The sequence below is a fragment of the Coturnix japonica genome, chromosome 2 (assembly GCF_054131305.1).
Source record: "Coturnix japonica strain WE chromosome 2, WE-NBRP24, whole genome shotgun sequence".
In the NCBI taxonomy this organism is placed as follows: domain Eukaryota; kingdom Metazoa; phylum Chordata; class Aves; order Galliformes; family Phasianidae; genus Coturnix; species Coturnix japonica.
In genome coordinates, this window is record NC_140664.1 from 78,238,263 (window position 1) to 78,262,777 (window position 24,515).

A 24,515-nucleotide genomic window follows, 5' to 3' on the forward strand; every position below is an offset into this window, starting at 1 on the left:
GGTTTGCACGCAGAGGACGAAGCCCAGCAGTGATGGGACAGACACTCTGCAAATGGTTGACGGAGACACAGGAGGATGATGGCTCACTAGAGCCAGGTGAGAGCAAAGTATCCCTGCATCCACAGCCTCAGGCCCTGTCCCTCAGCTGGCACAGCCGGCACAGAGCAGCCCCTGGGACAGCCCCGGGGGCACCTGGCCCTGCAAGGCGCTCACTGCTGTTACTCTCTCCTCTCCAGCATGCGTGCTCTGTGGCCTAGTGGATGAGAACTTGGGCATCCTCGGCCGCAGACAGAGGATTCGTAGATTGCATTTCCATGAGTTTTGTGCGGTGAGTTCCCTCGTGGCTCCTGCCACCTTCCTCCAACCAGTGATTCCCTCCTTTCTGCCCTAACTGGACTATGCTCTTTCCTCCTGTACAGAGATTTACCAACGGTCTTTGTGAACACGTGCAAGATAACAACGAGGCACGTTTTTGTTTTCAAGACCTGACACGCGTGGTGTGGAAGGCAGAGCAGACGGTGAGCACAGCACCGGAACAGGGAGCTTGGTGCCAGGAGAGCTTAGCCTGGTCCCAAGAAAGCAATCCCAGCCCCTCTTCCCAGCTCCCGGAGAAATTCCTGCTCTTGCAGACCAGCCCTGTTCACCAGGCAGCTCTGCAGAGTGCCACCCAGCCCTGCCCGCATCCTGCGCCCTGCCCAGAGGTGCGGGGCCCTCTGCGTAGGCCCTGAGCCTGCAGCTGATGGGGGCTGCTCTGCTCTTTCCAGCTCTGCTTCGTTTGCGGCGGTTCGGGGGCCAGCATCACCTGCGCAGAGCCGGGATGTGAGCAGAGCTTCCATCTCCCCTGCGCCTATGAGGGTCAATGTGTCACCCAATACTTTGGAGAGTTCAGGTAAGGAATGCCAGCTTGTGGCCTCCAATCCTGCTGTCAGCACCAGCCACAGCAGCGAGGAACACGCTGTGACACTTCCCAGCAGCCTGACAGAGCCAGAGCCAAGGCCTGGGGCTCCTTCCCGTTCCTCTGCCCTCCTCGCAGCCCTTCACACCTCACCCATCCCTTCCATCTTCCCCCAGGTCCTTCTGCTGTGAGCACCGCCCGCAGCAGGCAGCGCAGGCAGCACCGGAGGCGGACACGACCTGCATCATCTGCATGGAGTCCGTAGGTGACAGCACGTCGTATAGCACCATGGTGTGCCCAGCCTGCCAACACTCCTGGTTTCACCGGGCCTGCATCCAGGTAGGAGCCCTCCCCTTGCCCCGCGGTCACCACTAGTGCTCAGCAGCACCAGGTCCGGCTCACACCCACCCTGCTTGTGTTTCTGCTGCAGAGAATGGCCCTGAGCTCTGGGCTTGAATTCCTGTGTCCCTACTGTAGAGACAGCCAAAAGTTTCATCAAGACATGCTGACTTTGGGGATCCAAATGCCAGACAGGTTGGTGTCTTTCAGGCAGCTCTTGAGATGTGAGGGCACAAGAGCTGTGCCCGCCCAAGGAATGCCCCGGCAGGCCTGGGCCTTGGCAGCCACTAACATGGGCCACAGTGCCATTGGGAAGCTGAAACCAGGGATAATATGGATGGGGATGGATTTCATGGGTTAGTTTTAGTCCTGCGCCAGTGAGTACTCATCACATTCCATCCCTTCTCTGGCAGAACTCCAGTAAGGGACAACAACTACGCCAACGCATCACTGGCAGTTTGGTACCGACGCTGCCATGCCAGTGACTGCCTTCATCCCCATGGCAGACTGCAGTCAGGAGAGGGGTGAGTGACCTCAGCTGCCCTCTGGGGCTCTGCGTGGCATCGCAGCCTCACCACGGGCTGGGGGAGCACAGACTGAGCACCAGAGCCGTGCCGGGCACTCCCTGGCTCAGAGCACTTGGTCTTCACAGCCACAACCCGTTGCTTTCCACAGGCCTTGGGAGCTGCTCCTCTGCAGCTCCTGTGCTGCACGAGGAACACACCGCCACTGCTCCTACCTGAGTAACAGCACAACCAGATGGGAGTGCAACGCCTGTGCTGGAGAGGGCACCGGTAAGAGGCAAACAGCCGCGTGCTGCTGGGCTGGGGCCAGGCAAGGCCTGGCAGCAGCAGCTCAGAGCGGCCCTGCTCAAATCCCTTCAGCCCCGGGACAAACGGGAGCCAGTTCCACCCCATGGTTGGAATTCCACCCTGCTCACCTTCCTGCCTCCCCTTACAGCCTCCAGCACCAGCTCAGGTACTGCTGGCCTTGGCAACACCAGCCAGCATGGACTGCAGCCATCTGAAAGCTCTCTGACACCAGAGAGCAGCAGCTCCGGCACCACCAGCCAGGCACCATCAGAGCCAGCAAACCAATCCTGTGTGCCTGAGAGCAGCGGCCTGTCCATCCAGCGCAGGACAGACTGCACGAGAATCACTCCACGACTGAACCGGGACTTAAACATCTTTAATGAGTCCCGAAGACGCCGTGGAAGAACCAATAATGCTGCCCTGATTGCTGAGAGCAGCACCCCAGACTCTGACAGCCAGGGGACATCTCGGTCCTCGAGGCACTGCCCTGCACCTGGATACAACCTCAGGTGCAGGCAGGGACAGCGGGCCCGGACAAGAAGCCGCTCTCCGTTGCAGCGCCGGGCCCCAGAAGCTCAGAGCCGGCCCCAAACACGCCGTGGGAGCCGGCAGACACCAACCCCAAGTGCTCAGAGCGGCACCCGCAGCTACACCACACGGGGAGCACAGGGGTCCTCCAGGGCTTCCGCAGCAGCCGACAGAAGCCCATCCACACGGCCAAGGCGGGCCCGGACTCGAAGCCGCTCGCCTCTCCATCGTCGGGCTGCGCAGACCAACAGCCAGCCCCGGAGACGCCGCGGAAGCCGCTCCAGGAGGCGAGGACCAGCCCAGGGGCGGAGCCGCTCCCGGGTACCACGCCGGGCACAGCGTGTCACCAGCCGGCTCTACTGATGCCATAGGAGCGGCCGTGTACAAACACCACTGCCTAAGCAGCGTCATCTGAGGCCTATATAACATCATCTGAATCCTAAACAATGTCATCGAAGGCCTATACAACATCATCTGAATCATACCCCATGTCATCTGAATCCTAAATAATATCATCTGAATCCATCACAATAAAAATTAATCCCTAAATATCACTGTCAGTTTTGTTCTTCTCTGCCTTTCCCAAAGTGGGCAGCCTTAGGGCCTGGATCCACGGGCTTCCCTCCCATAGCACCCAACCCATTCCTTCCTCCCCGCAGCCCGCTTCAGGCTGAGTTGGTTCTGGCCACGACTCTAGCAGGGCTCAACGTTTCCAACGCACAACGTGGAGGAAGCCAGGCTGGCAGCTGCAGCCCCGTTCTGGGGGTGTTTCTGACATCTTGGGGCCGTCGCTGTGTTTGGGACACGTGGGCAGCCCCAGGGCTGCTGACAGTGGGGAAAAATCCTAAAAGCATGACAACAGAAAAGCACAGTCTGACTCTCACAGGGACACCACTTGGGATGGGTCACCAGATGGATATAACTCCACTCTTCACCTCTCTAAGCCCAGCCCTTCAGCCAGTCCTTATCCCATCCAAGCCTCGAGATGCCAGTTTCTCCAGGAAAAAACAGTGGGAGACAGCGTCAAAGGCTCTGCTGAAGTGTAGGTAGACCACGTCAACAGCCCTTGCCTCATCCACCAGGCGGATCACTTGATCATACTGATCCGGTTGATTCGGCAGGAACTGCCTTTCATGCACCCACACAGGCTAGGCCTGATGCCCCAGCTGTCCTGAGAAATCAGCTTTATAAACGGGTAAATAGTGATAGACAAGGGAGAATGGTTTTAAACTAAAGGAAGGGAGATGTAGGTATGGTGTAAGAGCAGAAATGCTGATAGATGGTGGAAAACAGCTTGGCAGTCACCACTTGCAGCTCCCTCAGCAGCCTCGGGTGGATCCCATCTGGCCCCATGGGCTTGTGACAGTCCAGACAAAGAATCTTATCCTCACCAGTCACGTTCCCCACCGCATCCGGTAAAGGATGAAGATTCTCCTTACCTCTCCTCTTACTGTTAATGTGTTTGTAAACAGGTTTTTTTGTTCCCTTTTCCTACAGTGGCCAGGTTGAGTTCATCCTGGGCTTTTGTCTTCCTAATTTTCTCCCTCTGTATCCGGACACTTCTATGTACTCTCCCTGAGTTGCCCATCCCTTCTTCTACAGGAAGTAAACTCTTTTTCTCTCCTGGAGCCTCAGCAAATGTTCCGTATTCTTCTCTGCTGGCTCATTTCACAGCACAGGGGGAAAGCCTACTCCTGTGCCTCTAAGACTTCCTTCTTGAGGAGCCACCAGCCTTCCTGGACCCCTTTGCTCTTCAGGACTGAATCCCAAGGAACCCTCCCTACCAGTGTCCTGAATACTTCAAAACCCACTCTCCAGAAGCCCAGGGCAGCAGTTTTAATGAACCCCCAATCCCCTTCCTGACTTCACCAAGAATGGAGAACTCTACCATCTCGCAGAAACTCTGCCCTAGACAGCTCCCAGCCTCCACATCTCACAGCAGTACCACTCTGTGAGCAGCAGCTCTAGAGGAGCACATCCTCGGTGGGCTCTTTTACCAGCTGTGCCACGAAGCACTCAGATTCCACACACTCTAGAAACCTCCAAGGCTGCTGCTTGTGCACTGTACTGACTTTCCAGCATAGACCGGGGACGCTGAAGTCCCCCATGAGAACAAGGGCTGGCGACTGCACCATTTCTGCCAGCTGCTCATAGAACCCCTCATCCGTTTCTCCGTTCTGGTTAGGCAGTCTGCAGTAGACCCCCACCAGGATGGTGGCAGTGTTGGCCCTCCCCCTGATACTTACCCACAGGGACTCAACCTGATCATTCCCAGCCCCAAGTTCAACAACACTGAAACACTCTCTAACATAGAGGGCCATGCCATCACTCCTCCTTCCTTACCTATCCCCTCCAAAGAGCTTATAGCCCTCCATTGCAGCAATAAACACGTGGGAGTGATGGCGACCAAGTCACGGTTTTCCTGCTGCACAATGGCTTCCAGCTCCCCCTGTTTCTAGCAGATGCTGTGCACATTGCAGCAGATGCACTTCAGTTGACATCACTGACACCCGCAACTCCAGCGTTCTTCCTCTTCATAAGGAATTTAAAGCCCTCAAGACAGCATAAAATACTATCAGCAGCGGTGATGACATGAAAAGTGTACTGTGTGCAGCTCTGGGCTGCTCACTGCAAGAAAGACATGGGGGCAACGGGGCAGGAAAGGGTCTGGAAGAAGAGTCCCATGAGGAGCGGCGCAGTGAACTGGGATTGCTCAGTTCAGAGAAGGCTCAGGGGAGGCCTCACTTCATGTAATTCCCTGAAAGGAGGTTGCAGCGAGGTCGGCCTGTTCACCCAGGTAACAGCGACGGGACCAGAGGAAACGGCCACAAGTTGCAGCAGGGGAGGTCCCCCCCGTTGGATATTAGGTTAAACATCTGTGCGGGAAAGCGGTTGGGAACTGCACAGCTGCCCAAGGAGCAGAGGGAGTCAGTGTCCATGGAGATGCTCCAGAAGGGTGGGGATGAGGTCCTGCCTGAGGGACATGGGCAGTGGGCAGCTGGGGGGTGGTCAGTGGGACTTGGTGATCTTAGAGGTCTTTGCCAACCACAGAGATTCTGTGATTCTGTGAGTCGAGTCATTTATTGGAACGAGAGGTAATCAGCGGCCAACAGCCCACAAGCAGAGCCTGGAGAACATCATGGCAACACTTAAACACTCAACTGGGATTCTGCTGGAGCCACAGGCCCCGTAGCGTCCAGATGCGGACAGCAGGGTGGATGTGCCGCCCAGTGCCTCTGGCAGCACCAACATTCCGGATTCCAGCAGGGCTGTGTCCGGCACTGGGCCCCTCACTGTGCGCTGGCTGAAAGAGCCGCCGCCCTCCTGCTTGGGTGACCTCAGCCCTGTGAGGTGTGATGGCGTCACAGAGGGTGGCGCAGAACGGCCATTGTGACACGGGGGCTGTGGAGCAGAGCTGAGGCTGCGGGGCTCAGGCCCAGCTCAGTGCGACTTGGTGAGTAGAGCAGGGAGGAAGGGGCTGCCTGAGGCTGCCCAGGGAGGAGGGTTCCCCAGCGCTCGGGGGCCTGAGCTGCCAACTCAGACTCGTCCCGATTCTCCCATAGGTTTGCACGCAGAGGACGAAGCCCAGCAGTGATGGGACAGACACTCTGCAAATGGTTGACGGAGACACAGGAGGATGATGGCTCACTAGAGCCAGGTGAGAGCAAAGTATCCCTGCATCCACAGCCTCAGGCCCTGTCCCTCAGCTGGCACAGCCGGCACAGAGCAGCCCCTGGGACAGCCCCGGGGGCACCTGGCCCTGCAAGGCGCTCACTGCTGTTACTCTCTCCTCTCCAGCATGCGTGCTCTGTGGCCTAGTGGATGAGAACTTGGGCATCCTCGGCCGCAGACAGAGGATTCGTAGATTGCATTTCCATGAGTTTTGTGCGGTGAGTTCCCTCGTGGCTCCTGCCACCTTCCTCCAACCAGTGATTCCCTCCTTTCTGCCCTAACTGGACTATGCTCTTTCCTCCTGTACAGAGATTTGCCAATGGTCTTTGTGAACACGTGCAAGATAACAACGAGGCACGTTTTTGTTTTCAAGACCTGACACGCGTGGTGTGGAAGGCAGAGCAGACGGTGAGCACAGCACCGGAACAGGGAGCTTGGTGCCAGGAGAGCTTAGCCTGGTCCCAAGAAAGCAATCCCAGCCCCTCTTCCCAGCTCCCGGAGAAATTCCTGCTCTTGCAGACCAGCCCTGTTCACCAGGCAGCTCTGCAGAGTGCCACCCAGCCCTGCCCGCATCCTGCGCCCTGCCCAGAGGTGCGGGGCCCTCTGCGTAGGCCCTGAGCCTGCAGCTGATGGGGGCTGCTCTGCTCTTTCCAGCTCTGCTTCGTTTGCGGCGGTTCGGGGGCCAGCATCACCTGCGCAGAGCCGGGATGTGAGCAGAGCTTCCATCTCCCCTGCGCCTATGAGGGTCAATGTGTCACCCAATACTTTGGAGAGTTCAGGTAAGGAATGCCAGCTTGTGGCCTCCAATCCTGCTGTCAGCAGCAGCCACAGCAGCGAGGAACACGCTGTGACACTTCCCAGCAGCCTGACAGAGCCAGAGCCAAGGCCTGGGGCTCCTTCCCGTTCCTCTGCCCTCCTCGCAGCCCTTCACACCTCACCCATCCCTTCCATCTTCCCCCAGGTCCTTCTGCTGTGAGCACCGCCCGCAGCAGGCAGCGCAGGCAGCACCGGAGGCGGACACGACCTGCATCATCTGCATGGAGTCCGTAGGTGACAGCACGTCGTATAGCACCATGGTGTGCCCAGCCTGCCAACACTCCTGGTTTCACCGGGCCTGCATCCAGGTAGGAGCCCTCCCCTTGCCCCGCGGTCACCACTAGTGCTCAGCAGCACCAGGTCCGGCTCACACCCACCCTGCTTGTGTTTCTGCTGCAGAGAATGGCCCTGAGCTCTGGGCTTGAATTCCTGTGTCCCTACTGTAGAGACAGCCAAAAGTTTCATCAAGACATGCTGACTTTGGGGATCCAAATGCCAGACAGGTTGGTGTCTTTCAGGCAGCTCTTGAGATGTGAGGGCACAAGAGCTGTGCCCGCCCAAGGAATGCCCCGGCAGGCCTGGGCCTTGGCAGCCACTAACATGGGCCACAGTGCCATTGGGAAGCTGAAACCAGGGATAATATGGATGGGGATGGATTTCATGGGTTAGTTTTAGTCCTGCGCCAGTGAGTACTCATCACATTCCATCCCTTCTCTGGCAGAACTCCAGTAAGGGACAACAACTACGCCAACGCATCACTGGCAGTTTGGTACCGACGCTGCCATGCCAGTGACTGCCTTCATCCCCATGGCAGACTGCAGTCAGGAGAGGGGTGAGTGACCTCAGCTGCCCTCTGGGGCTCTGCGTGGCATCGCAGCCTCACCACGGGCTGGGGGAGCACAGACTGAGCACCAGAGCCGTGCCGGGCACTCCCTGGCTCAGAGCACTTGGTCTTCACAGCCACAACCCGTTGCTTTCCACAGGCCTTGGGAGCTGCTCCTCTGCAGCTCCTGTGCTGCACGAGGAACACACCGCCACTGCTCCTACCTGAGTAACAGCACAACCAGATGGGAGTGCAACGCCTGTGCTGGAGAGGGCACCGGTAAGAGGCAAACAGCCGCGTGCTGCTGGGCTGGGGCCAGGCAAGGCCTGGCAGCAGCAGCTCAGAGCGGCCCTGCTCAAATCCCTTCAGCCCCGGGACAAACGGGAGCCAGTTCCACCCCATGGTTGGAATTCCACCCTGCTCACCTTCCTGCCTCCCCTTACAGCCTCCAGCACCAGCTCAGGTACTGCTGGCCTTGGCAACACCAGCCAGCATGGACTGCAGCCATCTGAAAGCTCTCTGACACCAGAGAGCAGCAGCTCCGGCACCACCAGCCAGGCACCATCAGAGCCAGCAAACCAATCCTGTGTGCCTGAGAGCAGCGGCCTGTCCATCCAGCGCAGGACAGACTGCACGAGAATCACTCCACGACTGAACCGGGACTTAAACATCTTTAATGAGTCCCGAAGACGCCGTGGAAGAACCAATAATGCTGCCCTGATTGCTGAGAGCAGCACCCCAGACTCTGACAGCCAGGGGACATCTCGGTCCTCGAGGCACTGCCCTGCACCTGGATACAACCTCAGGTGCAGGCAGGGACAGCGGGCCCGGACAAGAAGCCGCTCTCCGTTGCAGCGCCGGGCCCCAGAAGCTCAGAGCCGGCCCCAAACACGCCGTGGGAGCCGGCAGACACCAACCCCAAGTGCTCAGAGCGGCACCCGCAGCTATACCACACGGGGAGCACAGGGGTCCTCCAGGGCTTCCGCAGCAGCCGACAGAAGCCCATCCACACGGCCAAGGCGGGCCCGGACTCGAAGCCGCTCGCCTCTCCATCGTCGGGCTGCGCAGACCAACAGCCAGCCCCGGAGACGCCGCGGAAGCCGCTCCAGGAGGCGAGGACCAGCCCAGGGGCGGAGCCGCTCCCGGGTACCACGCCGGGCACAGCGTGTCACCAGCCGGCTCTACTGATGCCATAGGAGCGGCCGTGTACAAACACCACTGCCTAAGCAGCGTCATCTGAGGCCTATATAACATCATCTGAATCCTAAACAATGTCATCGAAGGCCTATCCAACATCATCTGAATCATACCCCATGTCATCTGAATCCTAAATAATATCATCTGAATCCATCACAATAAAAATTAATCCCTAAATATCACTGTCAGTTTTGTTCTTCTCTGCCTTTCCCAAAGTGGGCAGCCTTAGGGCCTGGATCCACGGGCTTCCCTCCCATAGCACCCAACCCATTCCTTCCTCCCCGCAGCCCGCTTCAGGCTGAGTTGGTTCTGGCCACGACTCTAGCAGGGCTCAACGTTTCCAACGCACAACGTGGAGGAAGCCAGGCTGGCAGCTGCAGCCCCGTTCTGGGGGTGTTTCTGACATCTTGGGGCCGTCGCTGTGTTTGGGACACGTGGGCAGCCCCAGGGCTGCTGACAGTGGGGAAAAATCCTAAAAGCATGACAACAGAAAAGCACAGTCTGACTCTCACAGGGACACCACTTGGGATGGGTCACCAGATGGATATAACTCCACTCTTCACCTCTCTAAGCCCAGCCCTTCAGCCAGTCCTTATCCCATCCAAGCCTCGAGATGCCAGTTTCTCCAGGAAAAAACAGTGGGAGACAGCGTCAAAGGCTCTGCTGAAGTGTAGGTAGACCACGTCAACAGCCCTTGCCTCATCCACCAGGCGGATCACTTGATCATACTGATCCGGTTGATTCGGCAGGAACTGCCTTTCATGCACCCACACAGGCTAGGCCTGATGCCCCAGCTGTCCTGAGAAATCAGCTTTATAAACGGGTAAATAGTGATAGACAAGGGAGAATGGTTTTAAACTAAAGGAAGGGAGATGTAGGTATGGTGTAAGAGCAGAAATGCTGATAGATGGTGGAAAACAGCTTGGCAGTCACCACTTGCAGCTCCCTCAGCAGCCTCGGGTGGATCCCATCTGGCCCCATGGGCTTGTGACAGTCCAGACAAAGAATCTTATCCTCACCAGTCACGTTCCCCACCGCATCCGGTAAAGGATGAAGATTCTCCTTACCTCTCCTCTTACTGTTAATGTGTTTGTAAACAGGTTTTTTTGTTCCCTTTTCCTACAGTGGCCAGGTTGAGTTCATCCTGGGCTTTTGTCTTCCTAATTTTCTCCCTCTGTATCCGGACACTTCTATGTACTCTCCCTGAGTTGCCCATCCCTTCTTCTACAGGAAGTAAACTCTTTTTCTCTCCTGGAGCCTCAGCAAATGTTCCGTATTCTTCTCTGCTGGCTCATTTCACAGCACAGGGGGAAAGCCTACTCCTGTGCCTCTAAGACTTCCTTCTTGAGGAGCCACCAGCCTTCCTGGACCCCTTTGCTCTTCAGGACTGAATCCCAAGGAACCCTCCCTACCAGTGTCCTGAATACTTCAAAACCCACTCTCCAGAAGCCCAGGGCAGCAGTTTTAATGAACCCCCAATCCCCTTCCTGACTTCACCAAGAATGGAGAACTCTACCATCTCGCAGAAACTCTGCCCTAGACAGCTCCCAGCCTCCACATCTCACAGCAGTACCACTCTGTGAGCAGCAGCTCTAGAGGAGCACATCCTCGGTGGGCTCTTTTACCAGCTGTGCCACGAAGCACTCAGATTCCACACACTCTAGAAACCTCCAAGGCTGCTGCTTGTGCACTGTACTGACTTTCCAGCATAGACCGGGGACGCTGAAGTCCCCCATGAGAACAAGGGCTGGCGACTGCACCATTTCTGCCAGCTGCTCATAGAACCCCTCATCCGTTTCTCCGTTCTGGTTAGGCAGTCTGCAGTAGACCCCCACCAGGATGGTGGCAGTGTTGGCCCTCCCCCTGATACTTACCCACAGGGACTCAACCTGATCATTCCCAGCCCCAAGTTCAACAACACTGAAACACTCTCTAACATAGAGGGCCATGCCATCACTCCTCCTTCCTTACCTATCCCCTCCAAAGAGCTTATAGCCCTCCATTGCAGCAATAAACACGTGGGAGTGATGGCGACCAAGTCACGGTTTTCCTGCTGCACAATGGCTTCCAGCTCCCCCTGTTTCTAGCAGATGCTGTGCGCATTGCTGCCGATGCACTTCAGTTGACATCACTGACACCCGCAACTCCAGCGTTCTTCCTCTTCATAAGGAATTTAAAGCCCTCAAGACAGCATAAAATACTATCAGCAGCGGTGATGACATGAAAAGTGTACTGTGTGCAGCTCTGGGCTGCTCACTGCAAGAAAGACATGGGGGCAACGGGGCAGGAAAGGGTCTGGAAGAAGAGTCCCATGAGGAGCGGCGCAGTGAACTGGGATTGCTCAGTTCAGAGAAGGCTCAGGGGAGGCCTCACTTCATGTAATTCCCTGAAAGGAGGTTGCAGCGAGGTCGGCCTGTTCACCCAGGTAACAGCGACGGGACCAGAGGAAACGGCCACAAGTTGCAGCAGGGGAGGTCCCCCCCGTTGGATATTAGGTTAAACATCTGTGCGGGAAAGCGGTTGGGAACTGCACAGCTGCCCAAGGAGCAGAGGGAGTCAGTGTCCATGGAGATGCTCCAGAAGGGTGGGGATGAGGTCCTGCCTGAGGGACATGGGCAGTGGGCAGCTGGGGGGTGGTCAGTGGGACTTGGTGATCTTAGAGGTCTTTGCCAACCACAGAGATTCTGTGATTCTGTGAGTCGAGTCATTTATTGGAACGAGAGGTAATCAGCGGCCAACAGCCCACAAGCAGAGCCTGGAGAACATCATGGCAACACTTAAACACTCAACTGGGATTCTGCTGGAGCCACAGGCCCCGTAGCGTCCAGATGCGGACAGCAGGGTGGATGTGCCGCCCAGTGCCTCTGGCAGCACCAACATTCCGGATTCCAGCAGGGCTGTGTCCGGCACTGGGCCCCTCACTGTGCGCTGGCTGAAAGAGCCGCCGCCCTCCTGCTTGGGTGACCTCAGCCCTGTGAGGTGTGATGGCGTCACAGAGGGTGGCGCAGAACGGCCATTGTGACACGGGGGCTGTGGAGCAGAGCTGAGGCTGCGGGGCTCAGGCCCAGCTCAGTGCGACTTGGTGAGTAGAGCAGGGAGGAAGGGGCTGCCTGAGGCTGCCCAGGGAGGAGGGTTCCCCAGCGCTCGGGGGCCTGAGCTGCCAACTCAGACTCGTCCCGATTCTCCCATAGGTTTGCAAGCAGAGGACGAAGCCCAGCAGTGATGGGACAGACACTCTGCAAATGGTTGACGGAGACACAGGAGGATGATGGCTCACTAGAGCCAGGTGAGAGCAAAGTATCCCTGCATCCACAGCCTCAGGCCCTGTCCCTCAGCTGGCACAGCTGGCACAGAGCAGCCCCTGGGACAGCCCCGGGGGCACCTGGCCCTGCAAGGTGCTCACTGCTGTTACTCTCTCCTCTCCAGCATGCGTGCTCTGTGGCCTAGTGGATGAGAACTTGGGCATCCTCGGCCGCAGACAGAGGATTCGTAGATTGCATTTCCATGAGTTTTGTGCGGTGAGTTCCCTCGTGGCTCCTGCCACCTTCCTCCAACCAGTGATTCCCTCCTTTCTGCCCTAACTGGACTATGCTCTTTCCTCCTGTACAGAGATTTGCCAATGGTCTTTGTGAACACGTGCAAGATAACAACGAGGCACGTTTTTGTTTTCAAGACCTGACACGCGTGGTGTGGAAGGCAGAGCAGACGGTGAGCACAGCACCGGAACAGGGAGCTTGGTGCCAGGAGAGCTTAGCCTGGTCCCAAGAAAGCAATCCCAGCCCCTCTTCCCAGCTCCCGGAGAAATTCCTGCTCTTGCAGACCAGCCCTGTTCACCAGGCAGCTCTGCAGAGTGCCACCCAGCCCTGCCCGCATCCTGCGCCCTGCCCAGAGGTGCGGGGCCCTCTGCGTAGGCCCTGAGCCTGCAGCTGATGGGGGCTGCTCTGCTCTTTCCAGCTCTGCTTCGTTTGCGGCGGTTCGGGGGCCAGCATCACCTGCGCAGAGCCGGGATGTGAGCAGAGCTTCCATCTCCCCTGCGCCTATGAGGGTCAATGTGTCACCCAATACTTTGGAGAGTTCAGGTAAGGGATGCCAGCTTGTGGCCTCCAATCCTGCTGTCAGCAGCAGCCACAGCAGCGAGGAACACGCTGTGACACTTCCCAGCAGCCTGACAGAGCCAGAGCCAAGGCCTGGGGCTCCTTCCCGTTCCTCTGCCCTCCTCGCAGCCCTTCACACCTCACCCATCCCTTCCATCTTCCCCCAGGTCCTTCTGCTGTGAGCACCGCCCGCAGCAGGCAGCGCAGGCAGCACCGGAGGCGGACACGACCTGCATCATCTGCATGGAGTCCGTAGGTGACAGCACGTCGTATAGCACCATGGTGTGCCCAGCCTGCCAACACTCCTGGTTTCACCGGGCCTGCATCCAGGTAGGAGCCCTCCCCTTGCCCCGCGGTCACCACTAGTGCTCAGCAGCACCAGGTCCGGCTCACACCCACCCTGCTTGTGTTTCTGCTGCAGAGAATGGCCCTGAGCTCTGGGCTTGAATTCCTGTGTCCCTACTGTAGAGACAGCCAAAAATTTCATCAAGACATGCTGACTTTGGGGATCCAAATGCCAGACAGGTTGGTGTCTTTCAGGCAGCTCTTGAGATGTGAGGGCACAAGAGCTGTGCCCGCCCAAGGAATGCCCCGGCAGGCCTGGGCCTTGGCAGCCACTAACATGGGCCACAGTGCCATTGGGAAGCTGAAACCAGGGATAATATGGATGGGGATGGATTTCATGGGTTAGTTTTAGTCCTGCGCCAGTGAGTACTCATCACATTCCATCCCTTCTCTGGCAGAACTCCAGTAAGGGACAACAACTACGCCAACGCATCACTGGCAGTTTGGTACCGACGCTGCCATGCCAGTGACTGCCTTCATCCCCATGGCAGACTGCAGTCAGGAGAGGGGTGAGTGACCTCAGCTGCCCTCTGGGGCTCTGCGTGGCATCGCAGCCTCACCACGGGCTGGGGGAGCACAGACTGAGCACCAGAGCCGTGCCGGGCACTCCCTGGCTCAGAGCACTTGGTCTTCACAGCCACAACCCGTTGCTTTCCACAGGCCTTGGGAGCTGCTCCTCTGCAGCTCCTGTGCTGCACGAGGAACACACCGCCACTGCTCCTACCTGAGTAACAGCACAACCAGATGGGAGTGCAACGCCTGTGCTGGAGAGGGCACCTGTAAGAGGCAAACAGCCGCGTGCTGCTGGGCTGGGGCCAGGCAAGGCCTGGCAGCAGCAGCTCAGAGCAGCCCTGCTCAAATCCCTTCAGCCCCGGGACAAACGGGAGCCAGTTCCACCCCATGGTTGGAATTCCACCCTGCTCACCTTCCTGCCTCCCCTTACAGCCTCCAGCATCAGCTCAGGTACTGCTGGCCTCGGCAACACCAGCCAGCATGGACTGCAGCCATCTGAAAGCTCTCTGACACCAGAGAGCAGCAGCTCCGGCACCACCAGCCAGGCACCATCAGAGCCAGCAAACCAATCCTGTGTGCCTGAGAGCAGCGGCCTGTCCATCCAGTGCAGGACAGACTGCACGAGAATCACTCCACGACTGAACCGGGACTTAAACATCTTTAATGAGTCCCGAAGACGCCGTGGAAGAACCAATAATGCTGCCCTGATTGCTGAGAGCAGCACCCCAGACTCTGACAGCCAGGGGACATCTCGGTCCTCGAGGCACTGCCCTGCACCTGGATACAACCTCAGGTGCAGGCAGGGACAGCGGGCCCGGACAAGAAGCCGCTCTCCGTTGCAGCGCCGGGCCCCAGAAGCTCAGAGCCGGCCCCAAACACGCCGTGGGAGCCGGCAGACACCAACCCCAAGTGCTCAGAGCGGCACCCGCAGCTACACCACACGGGGAGCACAGGGGTCCTCCAGGGCTTCCGCAGCAGCCGACAGAAGCCCATCCACACGGCCAAGGCGGGCCCGGACTCGAAGCCGCTCGCCTCTCCATCGTCGGGCTGCGCAGACCAACAGCCAGCCCCGGAGACGCCGCGGAAGCCGCTCCAGGAGGAGAGGGCCAGCCCAGGGGCGGAGCCGCTCCCGGGTACCACGCCGGGCACAGCGTGTCACCAGCCGGCTCTACTGATGCCATAGGAGCGGCCGTGAACAAGCTCCACAGCCTAACCAATGTCATCCGAGGCCTATGTAACTTCATGTGAATCATAACCAATGTCATCTGAGGCCTATCCAACATCATCTGAATCATACCCCATGTCATCTGAATCCTAAAGTCATCTGAATCCATCACAATAAAAATTAATCCCTAAATATCACTGTCAGTTTTTTTCTTCTCTGCCTTTCCCAAAGTGGGCAGCCTTAGGGCCTGGATCCACGGGCTTCCCTCCCATAGCACCCAACCCATTCCTTCCTCCCCGCAGCCCGCTTCAGGTTGAGTTGGTTCTGACCACGACTCTAGCAGGGCTCAACGTTTCCAACGCACAACGTGGAGGAAGCCAGGCTGGCAGCTGCAGCCCCGTTCTGGGGGTGTTTCTGACATCTTAAGGCCGTCGCTGTGTTTGGGACACGTGGGCAGCCCCAGGGCTGCTGACAGTGGGGAAAAATCCTAAAAGCATGACAACAGAAAAGCACAGTCTGACTCTCACAGGGACACCACTTGGGATGGGTCACCAGATGGATATAACTCCACTCTTCACCTCTCTAAGCCCAGCCCTTCAGCCAGTCCTTATCCCATCCAAGCCTCGAGATGCCAGTTTCTCCACGAAAAAACAGTGGGAGACAGCGTCAAAGGCTCTGCTGAAGTGTAGGTAGACCACGTCAACAGCCCTTGCCTCATCCACCAGGCGGATCACTTGATCATACTGATCCGGTTGATTCGGCAGGAACTGCCTTTCATGCACCCACACAGGCTAGGCCTGATGCCCCAGCTGTCCTGAGAAATCAGCTTTATAAACGGGTAAATAGTGATAGACAAGGGAGAATGGTTTTAAACTAAAGGAAGGGAGATGTAGGTATGGTGTAAGAGCAGAAATGCTGATAGATGGTGGAAAACAGCTTGGCAGTCACCACTTGCAGCTCCCTCAGCAGCCTCGGGTGGATCCCATCTGGCCCCATGGGCTTGTGACAGTCCAGACAAAGAATCTTATCCTCACCAGTCACGTTCCCCACCGCATCCGGTAAAGGATGAAGATTCTCCTTACCTCTCCTCTTACTGTTAATGTGTTTGTAAACAGGTTTTTTTGTTCCCTTTTCCTACAGTGGCCAGGTTGAGTTCATCCTGGGCTTTTGTCTTCCTAATTTTCTCCCTCTGTATCCGAACACTTCTATGTACTCTCCCTGAGTTGCCCGTCCCTTCTTCTACAGGAAGTAAACTCTTTTTCTCTCCTGGAGCCTCAGCAAATGTTCCGTATTCTTCTCTGCTGGCTCATTTCACAGCACAGGGGGAAAGCCTACTCCTGTGCCTCTAAGACTTCCTTCTTGAGGAGCCACCAGCCTTCCTGGACCCCTTTGCTCTTCAGGACTTAATCCCAAGGAACCCTCCCTACCAGTGTCCTGAATACTTCAAAACCCACTCTCCAGAAGCCCAGGGCAGCAGTTTTAATGAACCCCCAATCCCCTTCCTGACTTCACCAAGAATGGAGAACTCTACCATCTCGCAGAAACTCTGCCCTAGACAGCTCCCAGCCTCCACATCTCACAGCAGTACCACTCTGTGAGCAGCAGCTCTAGAGGAGCACATCCTCGGTGGGCTCTTTTACCAGCTGTGCCACGAAGCACTCAGATTCCACACACTCTAGAAACCTCCAAGGCTGCTGCTTGTGCACTGTACTGACTTTCCAGCATAGACCGGGGACGCTGAAGTCCCCCATGAGAACAAGGGCAGGCGACTGCACCATTTCTGCCAGCTGCTCATAGAACCCCTCATCCGTTTCTCCGTTCTGGTTAGGCAGTCTGCAGTAGACCCCCACCAGGATGGTGGCAGTGTTGGCCCTCCCCCTGATCCTTACCCACAGGGACTCAACCTGATCATTCCCAGCCCCAAGTTCAACAACACTGAAACACTCTCTAACATAGAGGGCCATGCCATCACTCCTCCTTCCTTGCCTATCCCGTACAAAGAGCTTATAGCCCTCCATTGCAGCAATAAACATGTGGGAGGGATGGCGACCAAGTCACGGTTTGCCTGCTGCACAATGGCTTCCAGCTCCCCCTGTTTCTAGCAGATGCTGTGCGCATTGCTGCCGATGCACTTCAGTTGACATCGCTGTCACCCGCAACTCCAGCGTTCTTCCTCTTCATAAGGAATTTAAAGCCCTCAAGACAGCATAAAATACTATCAGCAGCGGTGATGACATGAAAAGTGTACTGTGTGCAGCTCTGGGCTGCTCACTGCAAGAAAGACATGGGGGCAACGGGGCAGGAAAGGGTCTGGAAGAAGAGTCCCATGAGGAGCGGCGCAGTGAACTGGGATTGCTCAGTTCAGAGAAGGCTCAGGGGAGGCCTCACTTCATGTAATTCCCTGAAAGGAGGTTGCAGCGAGGTCGGCCTGTTCACCCAGGTAACAGCGACGGGACCAGAGGAAACGGCCACAAGTTGCAGCAGGGGAGGTCCCCCCCGTTGGATATTAGGTTAAACATCTGTGCGGGAAAGCGGTTGGGAACTGCACAGCTGCCCAAGGAGCAGAGGGAGTCAGTGTCCATGGAGATGCTCCAGAAGGGTGGGGATGAGGTCCTGCCTGAGGGACATGGGCAGTGGGCAGCTGGGGGGTGGTCAGTGGGACTTGGTGATCTTAGAGGTCTTTGCCAACCACAGAGATTCTGTGATTCTGTGAGTCGAGTCATTTATTGGAACGAGAGGTAATCAGCGGCCAACAGCCCACAAGCAGAGCCTGGAGAACATCATGGCAACACTTAAACACTCAACTGGGATTCTGCTGGAGCCACAGGCCCCGTAGCGTCCAGATGCGGACAGCAGGGTGGATGTGCCGCCCAGTTCCTCTGGCAGCACCAACATTCCGGATTCCAGCAGGGCTGTGTCCGGCACTGGGCCCCTCACTGTGCGCTGGCTGCAAGAGCCGCCGCCCTCCTGCTTGGGTGACCTCAGCCCTGTGAGGTGTGATGGCGTCACAGAGGGTGGCGCAGAACGGCCATTGTGACACGGGGGCTGTGGAGCAGAGCTGAGGCTGCGGGGCTCAGGCCCAGCTCAGTGCGACTTGGTGAGTAGAGCAGGGAGGAAGGGGCTGCCTGAGGCTGCCCAGGGAGGAGGGTTCCCCAGCGCTCGGGGGCCTGAGCTGCCAACTCAGACTCGTCCCGATTCTCCCATAGGTTTGCACGCAGAGGACGAAGCCCAGCAGTGATGGGACAGACACTCTGCAAATGGTTGACGGAGACACAGGAGGATGATGGCTCACTAGAGCCAGGTGAGAGCAAAGTATCCCTGCATCCACAGCCTCAGGCCCTGTCCCTCAGCTGGCACAGCCGGCACAGAGCAGCCCCTGGGACAGCCCCGGGGGCACCTGGCCCTGCAAGGTGCTCACTGCTGTTACTCTCTCCTCTCCAGCATGCGTGCTCTGTGGCCTAGTGGATGAGAACTTGGGCATCCTCGGCCGCAGACAGAGGATTCGTAGATTGCATTTCCATGAGTTTTGTGCGGTGAGTTCCCTCGTGGCTCCTGCCACCTTCCTCCAACCAGTGATTCCCTCCTTTCTGCCCTAACTGGACTATGCTCTTTCCTCCTGTACAGAGATTTGCCAATGGTCTTTGTGAACACGTGCAAGATAACAACGAGGCACGTTTTTGTTTTCAAGACCTGACACGCGTGGTGTGGAAGGCAGAGCAGACGGTGAGCACAGCACCGGAACAGGGAGCTTGGTGCCAGGAGAGCTTAGCCTGGTCCCAAGAAAGCAATCCCAGCCCCTCTTCCCAGCTCCCGGAGAAATTCCTGCTCTTGCAGACCAGCCCTGTTCACCAGGCAGCTCTGCAGAGTGCCACCCAGCCCTGCCCGCATCCTGCGCCCTGCCCAGAGGTGCGGGGCCCTCTGCGTAGGCCCTGAGCCTGCAGCTGATGGGGGCTGCTCTGCTCTTTCCAGCTCTGCTTCGTTTGCGGCGGTTCGGGGGCCAGCATCACCTGCGCAGAGCCGGGATGTGAGCAGAGCTTCCATCTCCCCTGCGCCTATGAGGGTCAATGTGTCACCCAATACTTTGGAGAGTTCAGGTAAGGGATGCCAGCTTGTGGCCTCCAATCCTGCTGTCAGCACCAGCCACAGCAGCGAGGAACACGCTGTGACACTTCCCAGCAGCCTGACAGAGCCAGAGCCAAGGCCTGGGGCTCCTTCCCGTTCCTCTGCCCTCCTCGCAGCCCTTCACACCTCACCCATCCCTTCCATCTTCCCCCAGGTCCTTCTGCTGTGAGCACCGCCCGCAGCAGGCAGCGCAGGCAGCACCGGAGGCGGACACGACCTGCATCATCTGCATGGAGTCCGTAGGTGACAGCACGTCGTATAGCACCATGGTGTGCCCAGCCTGCCAACACTCCTGGTTTCACCGGGCCTGCATCCAGGTAGGAGCCCCCCCCTTGCCCCGCGGTCACCACTAGTGCTCAGCAGCACCAGGTCCGGCTCACAACCACCCTGCTTGTGTTTCTGCTGCAGAGAATGGCCCTGAGCTCTGGGCTTGAATTCCTGTGTCCCTACTGTAGAGACAGCCAAAAATTTCATCAAGACATGCTGACTTTGGGGATCCAAATGCCAGACAGGTTGGTGTCTTTCAGGCAGCTCTTGAGATGTGAGGGCACAAGAGCTGTGCCCACCCAAGGAATGCCCCGGCAGGCCTGGGCCTTGGTAGCCACTAACATGGGCCACAGTGCCATTGGGAAGCTGAAACCAGGGATAATATGGATGGGGATGGATTTCATGGGTTAGTTTTAGTCCTGCGCCAGTGAGTACTCATCACATTCCATCCCTTCTCTGGCAGAACTCCAGTAAGGGACAACAACTACGCCAACGCATCACTGGCAGTTTGGTACCGACGCTGCCATGCCAGTGACTGCCTTCATCCCCATGGCAGACTGCAGTCAGGAGAGGGGTGAGTGACCTCAGCTGCCCTCTGGGGCTCTGCGTGGCATCGCAGCCTCACCACGGGCTGGGGGAGCACAGACTGAGCACCAGAGCCGTGCCGGGCACTCCCTGGCTCAGAGCACTTGGTCTTCACAGCCACAACCCGTTGCTTTCCACAGGCCTTGGGAGCTGCTCCTCTGCAGCTCCTGTGCTGCACGAGGAACACACCGCCACTGCTCCTACCTGAGTAACAGCACAACCAGATGGGAGTGCAACGCCTGTGCTGGAGAGGGCACCGGTAAGAGGCAAACAGCCGCGTGCTGCTGGGCTGGGGCCAGGCAAGGCCTGGCAGCAGCAGCTCAGAGCGGCCCTGCTCAAATCCCTTCAGCCCCGGGACAAACGGGAGCCAGTTCCACCCCATGGTTGGAATTCCACCCTGCTCACCTTCCTGCCTCCCCTTACAGCCTCCAGCACCAGCTCAGGTACTGCTGGCCTTGGCAACACCAGCCAGCATGGACTGCAGCCATCTGAAAGCTCTCTGATAACAGAGAGCAGCAGCTCCGGCAACACCAGCCAGGCACCATCAGAGCCAGCAAACCAATCCTGTGTGCCTGAGAGCAGCGGCCTGTCCATCCAGTGCAGGACAGACTGCACGAGAATCACTCCACGACTGAACCGGGACTTAAACATCTTTAATGAGTCCCGAAGACGCCGTGGAAGAACCAATAATGCTGCCCTGATTGCTGAGAGCAGCACCCCAGACTGTGACAGCCAGGGGACATCCCGGTCCTCGAGGCACTGCCCTGCACCTGGATACAACCTCAGGTGCAGGCAGGGACAGCGGGCCCGGACAAGAAGCCGCTCTCCGTTGCAGCGCCGGGCCCCAGAAGCTCAGAGCCGGCCCCAAACACGCCGTGGGAGCCGGCAGACACCAACCCCAAGTGCTCAGAGCGGCACCCGCAGCTACACTACACGGGGAGCACAGGGGTCCTCCAGGGCTTCCGCAGCAGCCGACAGAAGCCCATCCACACGGCCAAGGCGGGCCCGGACTCGAAGCCGCTCGCCTCTCCATCGTCGGGCTGCGCAGACCAACAGCCAGCCCCGGAGACGCCGCGGAAGCCGCTCCAGGAGGAGAGGACCAGCCCAGGGGCGGAGCCGCTCCCGGGTACCACGCCGGGCACAGCGTGTCACCAGCCGGCTCTACTGATGCCATAGGAGCGGCCGTGAACAAGCTCCACAGCCTAACCAATGTCATCCGAGGCCTATATAACATCATCTGAATCATAACCAATGTCATCTGAGGCCTATCCAACATCATCTGAATCATACCCCATGTCATCTGAATCCTAAATAATATCATCTGAATCCATCACAATAAAAATTAATCCCTAAATATCACTGTCAGTTTTGTTCTTCTCTGCCTTTCCCAGAGTGGGCAGCCTTAGGGCCTGGATCCACGGGCTTCCTTCCCATAGCACCCAACCCATTCCTTCCTCCCCGCAGAGGTCAGGCCCTTCCCCTGATCCTTACCCACAGGGATTCAACCTGATCATTCCCAACCATAGAGTTCCCAGCAGTTCTATGATTCTATTATTTTAGTTCAATAGATTGCTGTATTAATGCTTTATTGAATGCACAAGACTCATATTCTTGAGAAAACTTGAGGATAGTGATTGAAAATTTATTAAAAAATCTGTTTCCAAAAACAAATTACACATGGAAAGCTATGAGCACTGGCAATTCTTAGTGAAATGTATATTTTTAATTAAAAAAAAAAAAAAAAGAAAAGAAAAAAAAGGAAGCATCTTTTCATTCCAAAATGGTTTGGAAATAATTCAATGAATGTTTTTCCCCTACTAAATTCTTCCAATGAAGTATCAGTCCAGATAATTCAGTGCTTGTCATCCTGTTTTTTATACTGTTGAATTTTTTTTCAAGCATCTAGCCATGAGCTGCTTATGAAAAATCGCACCTGAAAAAAATGCATTAGTTCACATGGAACATTTGGCACTTTGCAAAGAAAAAAATCCTTCGATTGCTGTTTCATTTTTATGTCAAGTACATGTTCTTTCAATATAATCCTCTGATTAGAGCACATAAAACAGACTTTAGTTTCAACTGCTTGTTGTCTCCTTACCTTACTAACAGTATTAGGTTTGGAGAGAAACAGGCCTGAAGCTAATATAAATCAGTAAATTACAATTCTAGACATTGTCCTTTATCATTACACACCGGGCAAACACAAGGACAACTCAAAAGGCTGGTTAATTGCCTTAGGAATTGCAAGTTCAAAGTCAGGCCCAGAGAATGTGGCATTGCAGGTAGAAGAAAGTACATAGATGAAGGACAAGACCTCTTCTTCAAAGCCTAAACTATCCTAGGCTGAGATTTCTCTTATGATTTTCCTTCGATTTACTATAGCTGGTGTGCCACTACTGCTGCTAGAGATGAAATTATAACATCACTCAGGTATATAGCAAGTATATTATACAGTGGAAGGCCAGAAAATGGAGACTTTAAAAAAAAACAACAAAACAAAAACAACAACAACAAAAAAAAACCCAACAAAACAAGAATATGCTTAAATTAGACACAAAACTTAAATTAAAATCGAGGTTGGAAAGGACACTGGGAACTCACCAGACCAATCTTCTGCTCAGAGAAGGACTGTTTTCAAAAGTAGACCAGATTTCCCACAGCCCTTTCTAGCTGAGTTATAAATACTTCCAAAGATGAAGATTCACGACCATCTTCAGTCTAATTTTTTTCCCCTTATATCCTCTTAAAGTTTCCTTTTCCATAGCTTGAGAACATTGTTCCTTGTTCTTCTGCACTGTACCTCTGATGAAAGCACAGCTTAGCCTTCTCTATGAGCTCCTGTAGGATGCTTTCCCTGCACAGCTGCTCCATAACCAGTCTGCACATATCCTGTACTGCTGGGCATAATTCCACCCTCAGTGCAGTAGTTTGGCTTTGGTACTGTTGAATGCCTTGAGGTTTTTTTTCATGTCTTCTCTAGAAAGCATCTTGTATCTATTGCCAAGAGTCAGAACAAGGCCTTCTCCACCCTGCCACCAAGTCAACCCATGCATACACAGAATAATGTTAACATTCATTAAAAGCACATCTTCCATACTCGGGCAAACTTGATATATCTGCAGTATTTTGGAAGTTCAAATAAGAAAATCAAAAGCTCAGCCTGTTCTGTACCCTGAAAAATAAAGGTATTAACTAAAGCCTTAATATTTTTCTTGTCAGCTGCAACAAATTGCATAAATCCAGTTAATGAACTCATCAGATTTATTCCTGGCATTAATAGGCAGTGAAAATTACCTCTAAACCTATCAAGGCTTACAATAGAGCACTATGAATCTTAAGTATTGTTAATGATCATTTCTTTAAGCAGAAGAACAGTGTAAGCATCAGCTTTATAGCAGGCACCAGAAAACAGCTGAGTCTCACAAACAAGAGTCAGCATCAATAAGCAAACATCATTCTGCAGAGCAGGTGGTGGGAACTTCTCTGCACTTACTGAGACAAAATGAGCATCTGCATGAATATTAACGTTATTGATATTTACAACCTTATGGCCTACTCCATTCAGCTACCTCAGGGCTTGGGCAGGATTCCCAGGGTCAACACAGTGTTGCTACAAGAAGACAATGCAAAGGTTTGATAGTAAGTGCAATAAGAAGGCAGAGTGGGAATACACAGTGCTGCAAAGGAAATGGCAGCAGAGCACTCAGATTGTAAAACCTTTGGAATCAGCTGTAAGAAGGAAGCTCCAGATTTTCTATAGAGTCACTGCAGCATCAGATGCCTTTGGAGTAATTCAATTTCTGTTTCTTGTATGAGCAATACAAAGCAAAGAAATCGCACATTCATAGACATACATAAGAGAGATCACAGATGCATCCTGGCACTAGTCATCTTCTCTCTTAACAACACTGAGATAGCATCGCTGCACTGTTTGCAGAAATCACTTTTTAACATACAGCTGACAACTCTTCTGTAGAACCTCTATGAATAAAAATGTGCTCCCGGTCACTTTTTCTTTTGAAGAGATGGAAGATTGAGAAATGAAGGATTGGAGTTATTCCCTGTCATCGGGGTGTGCTATCATAACCTTAGTTTAGCCTGGCTGGAAGCAGCAGTGTTGGGGAGTCAGTTCCTCAAGGAATGGGACTAGAAAGAGTTTCATGCTGCAGTTGTCAGCTGACACCAGCTATAGTTGAAGACCCAATTTAAGGCATCTTTGTGGGAAGTAGAGCAATTGTCACCCCATAACGATTCTAACTAGAAAATCTAAGCAGTGAGCAAAACGGCCTCAGGTATCAGAGCATGTTTGTAACAAGAAGCAGTCTTCAAGGGAATGAAAGCA

The 24,515-nt window shown here is 55.4% G+C and overlaps 4 protein-coding genes across 4 annotated transcripts; all 4 read left to right on the forward strand.

Moving 5' to 3' along the window:
- Window positions 1–1,490: 1,490 nt before the first annotated feature.
- Window positions 1,491–2,937, forward strand: LOC146761993 (uncharacterized). Its single transcript, XM_085539229.1, has 3 exons — window positions 1,491–1,590; window positions 1,804–2,028; window positions 2,195–2,937. Exons 1-3 carry the CDS (start codon window positions 1,491–1,493, stop codon window positions 2,935–2,937), a joined length of 1,068 nt encoding a protein of 355 aa, XP_085395355.1.
- Window positions 2,938–6,985: 4,048 nt separating this feature from the next.
- On the forward strand, window positions 6,986–9,073 carry LOC146761994 (uncharacterized). The gene is made up of 3 exons (XM_085539230.1): window positions 6,986–7,025; window positions 7,940–8,164; window positions 8,331–9,073. Exons 1-3 carry the CDS (start codon window positions 6,986–6,988, stop codon window positions 9,071–9,073), a joined length of 1,008 nt encoding a protein of 335 aa, XP_085395356.1.
- Window positions 9,074–13,121: 4,048 nt separating this feature from the next.
- LOC146761995 (uncharacterized) lies at window positions 13,122–15,375 on the forward strand. Its single transcript, XM_085539231.1, has 3 exons — window positions 13,122–13,343; window positions 13,645–13,701; window positions 14,391–15,375. The coding sequence occupies exons 1-3, from the start codon at window positions 13,122–13,124 to the stop codon at window positions 15,207–15,209; spliced, it is 1,098 nt and encodes a 365-aa protein (XP_085395357.1). The 3' UTR covers window positions 15,210–15,375.
- A 2,067-nt stretch (window positions 15,376–17,442) lies between these two features.
- LOC146761996 (E3 ubiquitin-protein ligase PHF7-like) lies at window positions 17,443–21,529 on the forward strand. The gene is made up of 9 exons (XM_085540887.1): window positions 17,443–18,500; window positions 18,641–18,732; window positions 18,824–18,922; window positions 19,169–19,293; window positions 19,476–19,638; window positions 19,730–19,833; window positions 20,052–20,162; window positions 20,314–20,432; window positions 20,599–21,529. Exons 1-9 carry the CDS (start codon window positions 18,437–18,439, stop codon window positions 21,339–21,341), a joined length of 1,620 nt encoding a protein of 539 aa, XP_085397013.1. The 5' UTR covers window positions 17,443–18,436; the 3' UTR covers window positions 21,342–21,529.
- The last annotated feature ends 2,986 nt before the right edge of the window (window positions 21,530–24,515 follow it).

Excerpts from the sequence above, each read along its gene's own strand:
- LOC146761993 (XM_085539229.1), top strand. The coding sequence starts at position 1,491 with ATGCCCCGGCAGGCCTGGGCCTTGGCAGCCACTAACATGGGCCACAGT. Across the intron at positions 1,591-1,803 it reads GATGGGGATGGATTTCATGG|CCTCACCACGGGCTGGGGGA; the intron begins GTTAGTTTTAGT and ends GTGGCATCGCAG. Across the intron at positions 2,029-2,194 it reads CTGTGCTGGAGAGGGCACCG|CCTCCAGCACCAGCTCAGGT; the intron begins GTAAGAGGCAAA and ends CTCCCCTTACAG.
- LOC146761994 (XM_085539230.1), top strand. The coding sequence starts at position 6,986 with ATGAGGGTCAATGTGTCACCCAATACTTTGGAGAGTTCAG. Across the intron at positions 7,026-7,939 it reads CAATACTTTGGAGAGTTCAG|CCTCACCACGGGCTGGGGGA; the intron begins GTAAGGAATGCC and ends GTGGCATCGCAG. Across the intron at positions 8,165-8,330 it reads CTGTGCTGGAGAGGGCACCG|CCTCCAGCACCAGCTCAGGT; the intron begins GTAAGAGGCAAA and ends CTCCCCTTACAG.
- LOC146761995 (XM_085539231.1), top strand. The coding sequence starts at position 13,122 with ATGAGGGTCAATGTGTCACCCAATACTTTGGAGAGTTCAGGTAAGGGA. Across the intron at positions 13,344-13,644 it reads TCCCTTCCATCTTCCCCCAG|AGACAGCCAAAAATTTCATC; the intron begins GTCCTTCTGCTG and ends TCCCTACTGTAG. Across the intron at positions 13,702-14,390 it reads GGGATCCAAATGCCAGACAG|CCCCGGGACAAACGGGAGCC; the intron begins GTTGGTGTCTTT and ends AAATCCCTTCAG.
- LOC146761996 (XM_085540887.1), top strand. The coding sequence starts at position 18,437 with ATGGGACAGACACTCTGCAAATGGTTGACGGAGACACAGGAGGATGAT. Across the intron at positions 18,501-18,640 it reads TGATGGCTCACTAGAGCCAG|CATGCGTGCTCTGTGGCCTA; the intron begins GTGAGAGCAAAG and ends TCTCCTCTCCAG. Across the intron at positions 19,639-19,729 it reads TTCACCGGGCCTGCATCCAG|AGAATGGCCCTGAGCTCTGG; the intron begins GTAGGAGCCCCC and ends TTTCTGCTGCAG.